Source organism: Psammomys obesus, unplaced genomic scaffold, assembly GCF_907164565.1.
Source record: "Psammomys obesus unplaced genomic scaffold, mPsaObe1.curated_primary_1811, whole genome shotgun sequence".
Classification (NCBI taxonomy): domain Eukaryota; kingdom Metazoa; phylum Chordata; class Mammalia; order Rodentia; family Muridae; genus Psammomys; species Psammomys obesus.
Window position 1 is genome coordinate 4,005,408 of NW_026596244.1, and position 15,858 is coordinate 4,021,265.

The 15,858-nt window shown below is 36.5% G+C and overlaps 1 protein-coding gene across 1 annotated transcript in view; it reads right to left on the reverse strand.

Annotated features, from left to right (window-relative positions):
• The window catches only part of Wdr49 (WD repeat domain 49), a 161,008-nt gene that overhangs the window by 124,769 nt on the left and 20,381 nt on the right, over nt 1-15,858 (reverse strand). The window contains exons 2-4 of the mRNA XM_055596556.1: nt 4,358-4,798; nt 3,441-3,617; nt 2,461-2,635 (exon numbers count right to left, since the gene is read on the reverse strand). Coding sequence (XP_055452531.1) covers nt 2,461-2,635; nt 3,441-3,617; nt 4,358-4,798 — 793 coding nt within the window. The remainder of the gene's footprint in view (nt 1-2,460; nt 2,636-3,440; nt 3,618-4,357; nt 4,799-15,858) is intronic.

Sequence of the window (15,858 nt, forward strand, 5' to 3'; positions counted from 1 at the left end):
AGATAGATAGATAGATAGATAGATAGATAGATAGATAGATAGATAGATACGTGATGTTTAATATTTATTACCAACTTGACAAGACCTAGAATACCCCTTAATACAAGCCTCTGGGCATATATGAGCGTGATTATCTAAGCCATATTGATTACTATGTGTGTCTATGAGGAATTTTCTTTATTACCTTCACTGAAAGGGAAATACACAGACAAGCATGGTGGCCCACAGCATTAGTCCCAGCACTTGGGGAGGCAAAGGCAGGTGGATTTCTGTGAGTTCAAGACCAGCCTGTTCTACAAAACATGTCCAGGACAGCCAAGGACACACAGAAAATCCCTGTTTTGAAAAAACAGAAACAAAAACAAAAGAAGAAGAAAAGGGAAATACCCATCCTGAATGTAGGTGTCAACTAGATAAGAAGATAGAATAAGATCTCAGGGAAGCTTCCTTGCTTTTCTTGTTTGCCTTTATATGTCACTGTGAGTTTTTCTACCTGTTGGCATGCTCGTCTCACCTGTTGCTACCATTGTACTGCCCTTCACTGACACTGGAACCCTGGAAAAAAGACTACCAGCTCTCCGGGAACCCTCTGTACCAGGCTAAAAGTGCTTCGGCATTGACCTCCTGTACTGATCGGCTACCAATACTCAGCCCCTTCAGTGTGAAAATTATGTTTATTGGATACATATGTGTGTACATATCTATGTATATAGATATGTACATACATATTTATATTCATACATGTACACACATTTTATTGGTTCTTACTCTACAGAACCCTAATACACACACATACACGCACACATACATATATATAATCATTACATATTTATCATTAGTATTTATATCATATATCACTAGTATATACATAATTGTATATCAGCATTTATACCGTTAATATATATATATACATATATATGTACACACATATGCATATACTTTTTTAGGAGAGTTGTTTTGTTTTGTTTTGTTTTTAGAGACAGGGTTTCTCTGTATTGCCTTGGCTGTCCTGAACTTGATTTGTAGACCAGGGTGGCCTCAAACTCACAGAGATCTGCCTGACTCTGCCTTCCTGAGTACTGGAATTACAGCTGTGCACCACGGCACATGGCTATATGCAGATACTTTTATGTAGCTAGTTCCTAGTTTACAGTAATTTTAAAAGGTATATTCTCACACTGGATATTTTAGGTCATAGATACATTCTCTACTCTGACTTAATTCTGTACTGTTTATCAACAGGTGAAAATGAAATGGTAAAAATATGTTTAGAAGCAAATTTACCCTGACCTAAAGAACAGTCTCATACAGTAAACAAAAAGACAAATGACTCAGAGACAGTATCCTGTGCTATTAACACTGATTTTTAAGAGATTTAAATGAAACTGAGGAAGAATTATCCTACTGTTTTCTGTTCATAGTTTATTCTTTCGTTTATAAGTGAACACATAGCACTGAATTCAAAAGCAGCTTCTATATCTTACTTCAGTTCATTTCCAGTACACTGATTCTAATTTTGGTGTTACAAAAATTTGACACACAATTTTGTGCATGTCACAATAGGAGATGATCCGAAAATATCCAGTTTTCTTTTTCCCAACTCATTGAATGAATGCTACTCATTCACTCTAGACAAGAAGAACTCAGACATGATATCAAAAGGGAGGAAAGGAGTGATAGCGGAAAGGAGGGAAGGTGGGAGGGCTTAAAAGGAAAGTGAGAAGAGAGAGAGAAAGATGCAGAAAGAGTCTGAGATAGCTTATCTATAATTTGGAGGTGGAGAGAGAAGAACCTCATGACCAATGCCAGCCTGAGAGGTATGAAGAACTTCCTCTAAAGAAAGAAAGAAGAAAACAAAGGAGAAAAAGGGAAAAAATGGGTATGAAGTGACCTTTATTATAAAATGTTTTAAAAATTAAAAATATATGCATACACAACAAAAATAATAAAATTGATTGCTATAATAAACAAAATAAATTGTTAGTAAAATTAATCAAAAGGTTAAAAAATACAGAAAGAGAAGAAAAGAAAATTACACCATAAAAAAGACAACTAATGTTTCTCATAAGAACACAAAAATGTTAAAAAAAAAAAAAAAGCACTGTTGAGGAATTCACTACATTCTTTCACTAAGCAGTGTTTGAATAATTGACACAGGTTAGGATCAGAATGAAATTGAAGCTGAATAAATTCTATTCAGCTATTTTCTGTTTTTTATTTTCTTTTTCTGAGATTTCTGAGTGCATAGTTCACCTGAATTAATTGGATGAAACATATATTTTAGAATAAAAGAAGTAATTCCTGCTAGCATTCAGGAGATAAAGTGAGTCTAGGCCAAAACCACCTGAGAACCAATTATTGGTTTCTGTGTGTAAACATTCAAGGTGAAACATTTTTCAATAACAAATATAAATGTAGAAGAAAATGGCTGTTTCTCCAGTTACCGTTCAAATTCAGTACCTTGCCTGACCCAGTATCCATGATGAAATGTATGCTGTAATACGTGACAACATTTGTGACATCCAGAGAGCAACTCTGCCCAGTCAATGGTCATGGTGGCTTCTTCATCATCACATGCATTAGCAGGTCGTTCAAAAAGGGAAATCATGGCTGCTGTGAAGGCAATTGCTTGAACCTTGTACCATTAAAAAAGAAGAAAGCATAGGCAGTGTAACTGCTGTTCGACAGTTCTATGTCCTTTAAGATTAACAAGGAATGGATCATGAGTTAAGAAAATCTTCTCCAATATTACTTAAACCTTGTAATCAGTGACAGTAGAAGAACAACAATAGAGTTGGCAAAGTGGTTTCCAAGCATAGCTTTTCATTATAAGAAGGACTTGCCACTGAAAAGAATAAGAACAGGTGCATTCCACAGTAGTGAAAGAGAATCGATTGCTAAAGCCTTTTCAGTGTCGGTCACACTTCAATGTCATTGAGTAAGTAATGATTACTCTCATCCAGGGTGCAATTTCATAAAAGGAGAAGTAACTGTATCCAATATCACAAGTTCAGTATTACTATCTTTGATGCCTCTACACTTTTGTTATGTGATACAAAACATAAGTACTCTCTTAGCCAGCTGACAAAGGACATCCCCCATTTCAAAACAATTAATTTTAAAGGCCCATGGAAAGTAAACTCAGACATTTAATGATAAATATTTATTAATATTGGGATCTAATGAATTATTTCATAATGTAAAGTTTGTAAGCATTTAAATTAGAAAAAAAAATGACTACGTACAGACCAGAAGATCATAATAAAGGTTTGTATTTTATAAGTAAAAGGTGGAATTGTAGTATTACCCATCTCTTCCAGGTCTAATGGCTATAACCTTATATTTTGTAACACAGAAGGTCATACTCAAGGCATTTGAATTTGAGCTACAGTTTGAGGATTAAATCCTTATTGTGAAGTCTTATCTTCCCCCTCACTTACCTTTCCAGTTATATCCCCAAAAGAAAGAATGGATTCTTTGGGATCAAGAGGATCATACCAATAATCCATGCAGATGGGAGCTCCTTTCAGGCCTTGTAGTTTGTATTGACAAGGAAATTCCTCTTTAGACAGTAGATCATAGAAACAAATCTCTTTGCTTGTAAAAGCCACTGCTATCTAGAGTAGCCAGACAGAAAAACCAAAGGATATTTGGTGGATTTAGTGAAATTGGTATACAAAGCAGACATGAAAATAAATTTCCAAAGTTATTTTCTGAAAGCCTTTAGCAGTGTTATAAAAGTATGTATAGTAGCATAAATTCCAACATCAGGCTTGGGGCTGGAGAGACGGCTCAGAGGTTAAGACCGCTGGTTGCTCTTCCAGAAGGCCTGAGCTCAATTCCCTGCAACCACGTGGTGGCTTAGAATAATGTATAATGAGATCTGGTGCCCACTTCTGGAGTTCTGGTGTACATGCTTGCAGAACATGGGATACATAATAAAATAAATAAATCTTAAAAAAGTACAAAATCAGGCTTAAACCAACATCAGGCTTTCCCCAATACAAAACAAAATTCTTTAACCTTGAAAGGCATTTGAGCATCCTTTCTTTCCTATTTTATTCCTACATCCACCAGTATCATCTATCCCTAATGATATTGAAAGTTAATCATATTCAAAATGAAAAAGACATGAGTGATTATCTGTGATGTCGTTTTAAGACACCCAAGAGAAAGGCTTTGGAAAGCGAGTACTTCTGCTCATGTCTCCTCCAGGTAAAATGAGATGCACCAAAGATGGATGAGGCTCTCTGTCACTGCTCATGTCATACTTGATACTGGCCAGGAGCTCTATCCTACCATTTTCTGTTCTTTTTTGTTTCCATAGGTAGAAAGTGTGTTTATAAACATTTTGTACCTTGTTAACATTTTCCAGAGAAACTAAGCTTGTCACCCACAGGTATTTGAGTTTGGTGGCATCTGAAGTGATAGGAACTGTTTCTTGCAACTTTAAGTTCTCTCCCCAGATTCCTAGCAAGCCTTCTTTGCTAATAGTCAAGTAACGACTGGAACTTTTTAAGAAAACTACTTTCTGGATGGTATCCTTGTGTTTTCCTGGGAGGAATTCCAGGTCCTTCCATTGGGGAATCACTGTTGCCTTGGCTCTTTCATCTCTCTCGTAAAGTGATAGCAGTATAAATGAAGTCAGCTTGTCCCAGTCAACTAAGCCAGCCCGGGCCACATCCACTTTGTCAAAGAGTTCTCCATATTCTTCCTTTGTGCCCCAGCCCACAGTCTCTGTCATCTTCTGTATAAATTCTTCCCTGGGCATACAAATGGTTTGCCTTGGATCCTGAGACTGAAAACGGAAATAGACAACAGAAAACTCATCACAAAGAGAAGATCCTGTGATTCCTCTAGGTTGAAATTAGTCAGCAAGTCTTGCAGCATGGGAAGAAAAATGTCTCCTATTTTGGAGTGTTATTATACTTATATGAATTTGGGCAGGAGGTACAAAATTTACGGTGCTAGAAGCTGCATCTTCAATTACAAATGTTAAGGCAGAAGAGCTAGAGAATATGTGTTGATAGAAACAGGGATTGAGGAGATGGAGGGCATTAGCCATGCAGCTGAAAAAGGCAAGTTGTGGATTCAGAATGCAAGTAATCCTGATAACAACTTTGTTAGCCCAGTAAATCCCATTTTGTACTTCTGACCTCCAAACCATAATTCAGTAAAATAGTATATGCAAGCAACTATATTTGTAGTCATGTTTTATAACAACAACAGAAATCTAATAAAGTGGTCTAGAAGAGAATGGATAAACCCTTGAAAAGGCTTATTAGAGCCAGTAAAATTATTAAAAAAATGAAATTCTAATTCAAGAGTAAGAAATCTATTTCTGTAAACACACTATTCTAAAAGACACTGAAACTATAGTTATGTTCTAAAAAGCATCTGCAAATGATAAGTTAGCAGATATTAAAGCATGGCTCCCAGAGTAAATACCGGGTCAGGTTTCTACAAATGTCTAGGCACAGCATTTCATAAGGTGCTAATACATCATTTTATTTTATTGTATTTCTATTGAAAAACACCTTATTTCATAATATTACCTCCTCCTTACTGAATTCAGAACCACCTGATTTTAATTCATATCTGAATGAAGTAATTATGTGTGTTTTGAAATTTCATAATATTTCTGACCTTGGGAACATTAGTAACATTTCATAACTGTACTTGGGGTCCATATTAAACAGCAAATCATGACTGGGTCAGGTAGAGAGTTAGAGGAGGATTGAAAGAAGTAAGGGAGAAAAAGAGGGAGCAACAATGGAGAGAGGGAGGGAAGGGAAAGGGGAAGAAGGAAGAGGAGCAGGTGGGAAGGCAAGAGAGAAAAATGACACAGACAGACAGACGTCGAAATGTGGCTCTAAGGAGATGGAGAAGACATAATATCCTGCGTTACAGTGTCAGGGCTAGAAGGAGGTGACAGAATGTCAACCTCATTTGATCTTTTTGTGAGTCTGAAAGACTCACAATTTTATTCTTTACACCCCTGGGAAGGAGCACGAAATTGCTGTGGTTTAAGAAGAAATCTGGGGATGGAAAGCAAATCACAGTCTACATGTATTTCAAGTAAGAATAGAGCTTAGTGTCAGTAGCAGGATTTGTGGTGAAGGCATCAACTTTCCGTATGAGGGAGCCAAAGAGTGAGGATACATCTAGTATATGAGGTATTGTGTAATGAAGCTGCTCTAACAAAAGAACATTTTGTTTGCCATGTTAGTGTCATTTGTCCTCACTGTTCCCTTCCCTCATGCACATTTGATTCTGGGCCCATCCTTATATAAGAATTATCTTTTTTTGTTCCTTTTTTTCATCATCATCATCATCATCATCATCATCATCATCATCATCATTATTATTATTATTATTATTATTATTATTATTTACATTTTATTAACTCTGTATCCCAGCTGTATCCCATTCCCTTATTCCCTCCCAATCCCACCCTCCCTCCCTCAGCTTCTCCCTGCCCCTTTCGAAGTCCACGGATTGGGGAGGACCTCCTCCCCTTTCGACTGACCCTGTTTTATCAGGTATCTTCAGGGCTGGCTGCGAAGTCCTCCTCTGTGGCCTAGCAGAACTGCTCCTCCCTTGGGGGGTGGGGAGTCAAAGAGCCTGCCATTGAGTTCCTTTCAGAGATAGTCCCTGTTCCCCTTACTATGGGAAACCAATTGGTTATTGAGCTACCACGAGCTTCGTCTGAGTAAAAGTTCTAGGTTATATTCATACATGGTCTTTGGTTGGAGAAACAGTTTCAGAGAAAACCCCTGTGCCCAGATATATTTGGTCCTTGTGGGGCTCCTATCCTTTCCCTGTCATACTAACTCCCCTTCTCCCGAAGGTTTGGTTATGAGTCTTAGTATCTGTTTTGAAACGCTGCTTGGTAGGGTCTTTCAGATTCCTTCTGCTGTAGACTCCTGTCATATGTCCAATGCACATCTCATTTGTCTTTCTAAGTGAGGATTGATCATCTTACCTCGTGTCTGCTTTCTTGTTTATCTCCTAAGTAATCATGATTCACATTCAGAAAAAAAAAAAAAAAGAATTTTCATTGATTGGCCTTACCCTACCCATTTCTAAAATGGGTATATTGGTATCAGTCATGGCAATGTAGTTATGAAGAAAATCTGAAATATTATTGTATAAGGATGGATGAGCGTGATCAGTTAGATAAGAAAGATTTGTTTAGGATTTTAAGTAACTAAATTAGTTTTCTAAAAAATAATTACACTCAATGTTTTGACAAGCATAACCCATCAATCTTACCTTCACTAAATTATTTTTAGTCTGGAAGGTTTAGATAGATGAAATGTTTCAAGGCTCCTATTTTTAGTATAAACAAAGGTAACTGGATCTAAGTGCACTCCATCAGAGACAAAGCTAAAAACTGTTTTTAAAAATTGAGTGAATTGTGATCTTTAGTGTAAGTTGTTGTGCAGAATAGCATGTACCACCTGTCCATATTGTTAGCTTATTGAGAAAACACTTTAAAGCAGACCTTCAGTGTGTATTCTACAAGCTAACAACTGTATTATGTTGGTAAGAGCAGAAAACCACTCTGATAATTATAGAAACAATCTTCTCTTGTGCCTTCAAACATATGGAATTACAAAGCTGGCATAAATAACAAGTTATGTTCCCTGAAGTAATATAAACAGCTGCATAAAAAATTTCAGCATGTTGATAATGCCGACATAGACTCAGAGAGGAGATGAAAAGACTCCAGTCTATGAGCCTGATAAAAAGGCGTGGAGGTGCATAGGACGTCCTCGATGGTCGCAATGGTTCACTCCGTACCTGTTTGCTTTCAGTTTTAAAATAAAACCGTTTTGTTTTTGCACATCTTTGTTAAAAATGTTCGTCCTTGCCATTCCTAATTTTAGCTCCATAGAACTTATGTTTTGAGGGCATGTGTTTATTAATTCTATGCCATTTGAGTAAGTTGACAATTAATGTATACTACATATATAATATTCTGTATACAGAGCATGTAAGATAATTTAACTCATGTATAAACTCAATAAATGTAAATTATTTGCTAAAGGTCTTAAATAATTACCTGCCCAAAGGGTTAAGGGACCTATAGTTACATAATTTAATATTGATAGCCATTTAGTTGTCTAGACATACAAATAGTTTTTTTTTTGTCTCTTTCATTAATGACTATTGTCTGAGAATTTAACTAAATGTGTGTGTGTGAAAATTCGAGATGTAAATTAGTGTTAATTTCAGGAAATTATCTCCTCTATAAGGAGTAGCTTGTTGCAAATTGAGTAAATCTAAGAGATTTACCGGAGTACCAAAATATGTGTAGAATAGCCAAACAACAGGATCTCCTAAAGCTCCCTTCCATGGGTATTTTTCATTGTGATAACAGAGGCTAGATCTGAGCTAAAGGCCAATCATACTCTTCCAGTTGGTTTTCATACGAAGTACAAATAGCAAGCTGCCGTCACCTAGGGCACAGCAAAGCTTGCCTATTCCTAAAAACATGACTATCACTGTACAAGATCAACAGCTCACTAATGGGAGCAGACATGCCTTCTGTCTTGAGTCATTTTCAATGATCTGCAAAATCAGAGGGAGTCTCCATTCTGAACTCATGGGCTTCTTAGCAGGAAATAACTCCATGGGGAAAAAATCTAAGATAACCTCTCAAACTGTAAATGTTTTGACATGCCATGATTTAATTGTTATAATCAGTGAATATTAGTATTTTTGGTACCACAACACACACACACACACACACACACACACACACACACTTGTTTAACTAGACTCTTAAATTTATGACTGAATTTAGCATGTTCTTATTGGTGAGTTATATTATCTCTGAGGGTTTGTGTGAGATTCTAGTAAAAATAAACTGTATTAAAAATTGTGCCTGATGGCCAACTGTCGGGGAGAGTGAATGGAATTTTATGTAAGAAGTGGGAAATAGTAAGAACTGGAGAGGTCAGGAACTCCATAAGGAGAGCAACAGAACAAGAAAATTTGAACACAGGGAACTTCCCAGAGACTCATACTCCAACCAAGGACTATCCATGGAGATAACCTAGAACCCCTGCACAGATGTAGCCCATGGCAGTTCAATGTCCAAGTGGGTTACATAGTAATGGGAAGAGGGACTACCTCTGACATAATCTGATTGACCTGCTCTTTGATCACCTCCCCCTGAGGGGGGAGCAGCCTTACCAGGCCACAGAAGAGGACAATGCAGCCACTTTTGATGAGAACTGATAGACTAAGATCAAAAAGGAGAGGAGAACCTCCCCTATCAATGGACTTGGGGAGAGGCATGTATGCAGAAAGGGGAGGGAGGTTGGGATCAGGAGGGGAGGAGGGAGGGGCTTATGGGGGATACAAAATGAATAAAGTGTAATTAATAAAAAAAAAAGAAAAAAGTGAAAAAAATTGTCAGTTATATTAAATGTCAATTATTATCACTGTAGATGCAGCCACATCAAGCTAAACCTGCAAGCATACATGTAGTATAAATAGGGAAATACTAGGAATTTGAGCACTTCATTTAATATAAACCAGTATTAAATAATTAGTTCACATTCTTTTAAGTGAAAGTTGATGACTATAGCACAAATAGAACTGTTTTCCCAAAAGAAAGTGTTAGTTTTAGTTTGAAAGTGAGACTTTCAGATAAAACTGTTTCATTATGTACGTAAAAATACCTTCTTTTATCCCTCTAAGTGCCTGGCCTAGCCTTCTTGAACTAAAATAATAATAATATTAGTAATAGTAATAATACTAATAATGATGTTCTCACCTCTCAGAACATCTCTCCTAATTCAGATAAGATGTATATGCAGTTGGGAAACATATAATCATTCTGCTCAACATAACATTTTAAATAATTTGCCAAGTCTGTTTCCTAAGAAAAAACATCCAGGTACTGACTCCAGTTCCTATTCTGAGAACACCAAGAATACATGCAAATACAGCCAGAATGCCTCCTGATTATCACACTTGGTACAACTTTAGATTTTAGAAAAATCTATGCTTCTGAATATATTTTAAATAAAGAACATTATAGAGATCATTGAATTGTGTATTTTTTAACTGGTAAAGACTAAAAATTAAAATCTCCAATAATAATCACTTTTCTAGATTATTTTCTAGGCAGGAGTCAGAATTACTATGTATTATTTACTAAATGATGTCCTACCATTTACAAATAGAGATATGTAGAAACCCGTCTGTCATTTTGATTTTTCTACTTACATGGAATATATACCTTCAAAATGTACACTTATCTTTATCACCACAATATTCCAAGAAGCCTTTATTAATAAACTTTTCTACTATTTTAAATGTTCTGGTTTTATATTTTTAAAAAGCCTACACATATATCTTACATCAAATAAATAATTAATTCTGAAAAAAAATTTCCTAGAAGCAGAATTTCTGAGACAAATAATTTATATACTATTATATCTTAATTTTTCTTTATTATTATTATTTGTTACATTTATTATTATTATTTATTACAATTTATACATTTTGTATCTTGGCTGTAGTCCCCTCTCTCATCTCTTCTCTATATATTATTTTTGATAGACATTCATAATTTTTATTATTTGAGAATGTCATACTTGTATATATTGGATTTTGATCAAATCCTCAATTTTCCCCTCCAATTGCTCCCCTCTCCCCACATCTCTTCTCTCCCTACTTCCTCTGATTTGTTTTTAAACTCACTTAGTTCACTTAGTACTCTCTGTATGGGCATGAATGTAGAACAGTAGCTGTACACGCATTCCTGTGTACAACAGCACTGTCATGCCTCACAAGAACTGTTTTGTTGCAGATGTCTATTCTGGTTCTGACAAGGGCTGGTGATATAGACGTACCATTTAGAAATGAGTTCTTCACAGGCTCTTGTTCCCTGCACATTGAACAGTTATGGATCTCTGCATTAATTGCTATGTATTACAAAACAAAGCTTTCTTGATCAGGACAAATGAGGTGTCCTAATTTCTGGGTGAAGGGTAAGAAGATGGGAGGGACCGTTTATTTCTACAGCCATTTAGATTAATAGTATTGGATTCTCCACTATGACTTAGGCAGTCACAGGATTTCCATACAAGGAAGAAATTCTTTTTTTATGAGACAGACCTTAACTTTAATCCGAAGTGGCTGGTTACTCCCGTAACGTTTGTGCTTCCTTGCACCAGTGAACATATGTTACCAGGCCGTTTATTGCTGTTACTCACAGGGTTCACAGCTCAGGAAAGCTGTTGATCACTTTTCTCCCCTGGCAGAATGCAAAGAAATCCCCAGTACTGTGAAAGCTAGCCAGTAGGGATGGAGCTTCAAGGTTTGTACCAACTTGATTTCTTCATGTTCTCAAGAATGTGTCATTTTCTCTACTAGCGTTGCACCATAAAATTTTGGAGGGTAAACAATAGTAATGACCTGCAGTGATAGGAGAGTCTTGTGACACCGCTGACCAACAACTTGAAAAAAATGTACCCAATACCTGGCACTAAGCTTCATATTTGATAGACTAATGTATCTGGGAGAGGCACTGTTCTTTGTTATAGGGCATGTAAATATATACGTTTATATTAGGATCCTTCAATAGTGGCAGATTTCCTTATGACGTCTTCAAGTAGTTTAATAAGAGCAATTTCTCCCCATATTCCCTCCACTACCCAGTTTGACGTTACCCTCTCCATTTAATTTTTAAAATGTTTTCTTCTTCATATAACCTGGGTTCCATGCCCCTTCATTTGAGATACACCCCCTATGGCTCCTTCCTAGTTTTTGTGACTTTATGAGTATTCCAGGTTAAGTACACATGTTAAAGGTTTTTAGCTAAGCATTCACATATCTGAGGAGGTGCTAGAAGAGCTACACTTGCCTATTTCTTAGTTCCATCTGCTTGAAGTACCTTTTTCCATCTTTTTGCTCTAAGGTTATATCTATTCTTATGTTGTAGTGTGTTTTGGGGAAGAAACAAATAGAGCAGTTTCTTCTTTCTAATTCCAGTATTCTAGTCTGTGTCTCTTTACCGAAGAAATGAGACCACTAACAGAATTGTTATTTATAGATGTGTATTAATTCCTGTCACTTTCTTGATTTTGTACTGTTTTCTTAGAATGCTTTTTTATTAACTGTCCTGACATTAGTTATTTTGTGAAACCTTTTAGGGGATGTTTATCCTTCTCTTCAGACTGAAGACTCTCTTTTGGTATCCTCTGTAGGGCTCGTTTAGAAGTCACAAATTCCTCTTATCTACTTTTATCATGGAAAAAATTTTATCTCTCATTTAAGTTTTACGGGGTAGTTTTGTGAAATAGTCTAGTCTGATTTGCATAAATGTCCATTAGGAACTTGAAATATATTCTTCCAGTCTTTCTGGCTTTAAAGCTGTCTATTGCTATTCTAATAGGTGCTATTCTAATAGGTGCTATCCTAATGGACCGACTTGACAAGTGATTTGACCTTTCTGTGGTCCTGTCTACGTGGTGTTCTGCATGTAGGTGTCTTTGTTACACTTAAATGGTCATCTCTTTTTATAGGCTTGGAGAATTTTCTTCTCTTTTTCAGTGATAGTTTCATGCCTACAAAGACTTGGTCAAAGTTCTTGGAGAAAGTGAACTGAGATTGATTGGGGCAACTGGGATCAGTCAGGAAGCTGGTAGTGCTTTGCTGAATATCAGAGAAGAGTCTGGAGTAGCTAGGCAGTCCCTGGCTGGAATTTGGCACACTCAAAAGAGAAAGAAAGGCTCAGAAGAAAGTCGTGGTCCCTGGAGAATAGTGTTAGGGCTGTGATGTGACTTGGCTAATGGGTAGACTGAAAGGGTATTCACAAGTAATCTATTTGGGACTCTAGACCATGTGGGAAAGCCATAAAGTCATTTGAGTGGAGAAGGCAGGAATCTGGCAGGAAAAGGCACTAGGCAGAAGGTACTAGGTTCTGGCAAACAGCCAGGGATAGAAATGACACATCCTTAGTCTTTGAAATTCCTTGCTAAATTCCTCTCCAAGTAGTTAGACAAATTTATATTCTTATTAGCAAAACATAAGGTTATCTATACTGAAGACCGTGACCAAAATAGGGATTTGTTTTTATTAGGACTCACCAGGTAATGCTAGTGCATAATTTTTAGAACTAAAACCACTTATATGCTTTTTTGGAAAAAGGCAATATATTCTCAAAGCAAATACTAAAGTTCATCCTTTAAATTCTGCCAAATGTATGTCCTAAGTATAGTAGCAATACTTAAGTAATTAACTAAGTAACATTCACTCTTTTCTCCTACTTAGAGATTTGCACCTGCTGACAGGAATGCACATGTAAGTTTAAATCTGTGAGGAGAGCTCAGTCCAGCTTGGGGAAAATTCTAGATGTTATCTCTACTGCCAATGTCTGTCAATGGATAAGTGTGATACTGGCCTAACATTCATTATCCTTATTCATTGTTGAATATTTGATAGCAGAACCTGAAAATAAAGTTCAAAGATAAAAGATTTACTTCCAATCATCAACTTATGAGTAAATATACAAAAAGATGAACACCATAGAAAGCAGCAAGAAGTTAATTTACTCAACAAACACAGAGCCGTCCATTCCATGGCAAACACTGTTATAAACACTCAACATTAACTTTAAACATGGCAAACAAGTTAAATTATCTTCAAATACTTTCTTTCAGTGGAAGCCAAGGTATGGCAGTTATAATGAGTAACACATGCTCCCTAAATTACTAAAAGTAATAGAGGCTAGTGCATCACACTATTGTTTTTCTTCACATTAAATTCCATGTGACATTTATGCTTGATGATGTTATGTCAACATTAATATTAAGGAGATCAAAGTCCTTCCCTTAGCTAGTACTTTTTCTTCTTTTGCATTTACTACAGACCATTGGAATTCAACAATGCTGCTCTTCCTGTACAAGAAAAGTTCATTATAGATCTTTAAATACTGTTTTCTCCAGATCCACTAGTTTTATTAAGCATTTCAACAAATTAATATTTTTCCCAGAAACTCTGTGTGATTTTTCAATGTTCCATTACAGTTGAATGAGCATACACTATCAAAATGCATCCTTTCTCTATATCTATAATTAAATTTAAAATTAACATGCTGCTTTCTCATGCTTCATTCCATTGTGCTTGCCTCAATTTCCCTCGGTTATAAACCGTGCTGGTTATGAATATGTATTGGAGTCACTGTCAAACACTGTGAACATTTTCGAAGCAGAAGATAAGATGCATTATTTCAGAACAAATGCATCCATTTATGGCATTCCCTGCAATTTCCATCTGTCCGAGCACAGTCACGAGAGGGTGAGTGACAGCACAGGAGAGATCAGCTTGCTGGCTCAAGTTTATAGCTTTGCCCTGCTTCGGTGGTTTAGTTAGTTTCAACTTTCACTTACTCTTTGGTCACAGTCATTCAAGGGCTCACCAATTTGGATGGAGTCAGCCTATTGTAACTAGCAGAAGCACAGGCCTAGAAATCGCCATACTTCATTTACACGTTTACAGTAAATAAACTCTGTGGTGCTGGAATTGAACTGGAGAGATTATGATAAATTCATTATTTAAAAAAAATCTATTGATCAATGAAGTATAGATATTGATGTGGATAACTATAAATAAATTCTAGCACTGTCAAGTAAAAAGGAAGCAATGTCATTCCCAGTAGCAGTAAGGACACAGTTTCTCAGATCATAATTGTCAAAAACTATTTTCCAATAAATGGAACTGGGGTCTTGAGAAAAATGGCTCATTCCAGGTTTTGGGCAGTAATGGCATTTTGTTCAAGAAAAATAAAAGTGTGAGAAAAGGTTAATGAGAGATATTAAAAGGTCTCAGAAACTGACTCAAAGGAGACCGACTGCTAAATGTGAGGCAAGTTAAACATTAAAAAAAGTAATGCCATGCAGCAGGTTCTGATGAGACCTGATAAGCTAGGATCAGAGAGAAGAGGAGAAGGACTTCCCCTATCCATGGACTTGGAGAGGGACATGGAAGGAGACGAAGGAGGAAGGATGGAGTTGGGAGGGAATGAGGGAGGGGGCTACAGCTGGAATACAAAGTGAATAAACTGTAATTAATATAAAAATAAAATTTTAATTAAAAAAAGAAGAATGCTGGGCAATGGTGGTGCAGCACTTGGGAGAGGCAGGTGGATCTCTGAGTTCGAGGCTAGCCTGGCCTATAGGACAAGGTCCTGGACAGCTAGGGCTACAGAGAGAAATCCTGTGTCAAAAAGTACATTTTAAAGTAATAATAATTATAGCTAGTAAGATGTTAGTATGAAATATGAGTCCATGAACCTGTGGTGCAACTCAGATGAAAGAAAATAGGAGTGAGAAGGGAAGAATGACATAAAGTAGTCTTATAGACAAATGCCATCTTGAGAATAAATAAGGATTAACTGAAAACATTTAAAACCATCATTTTCTAATCACTGGTTCCTCCAAGATCATTGATAACTAAGCAGTTCCAGTGAGAGTTAGTTTGTTTTAAAAAAAATTCTTAATATGAAAGCCTCAGCTAAGAGGTACCTTTGTAGTGGATAACTCAAGTGGACCTGCTTTAATCACAGATCTAATTCATCCCCAATACTGGTTCAGATTGGCATGTATATTTGGCATGGCTGTGCTCCCAAACGTGACAAAACAACTTAAAAAGAGGAGTGATTTGCTTGATGCTGTCTGCAGGTTCACTCTATGTTTACTTGGCTTTGTAGGCTTGTACAGAATCTCTTGATGGTGTAACCATGTGGCAGAGATGTTTTTCACCTCATGCTGTGAAGGAGGCAGAGAAAAGGTTATGGCAAAAGAGACCAGGGTAAACCCTAAAGACACACACCCA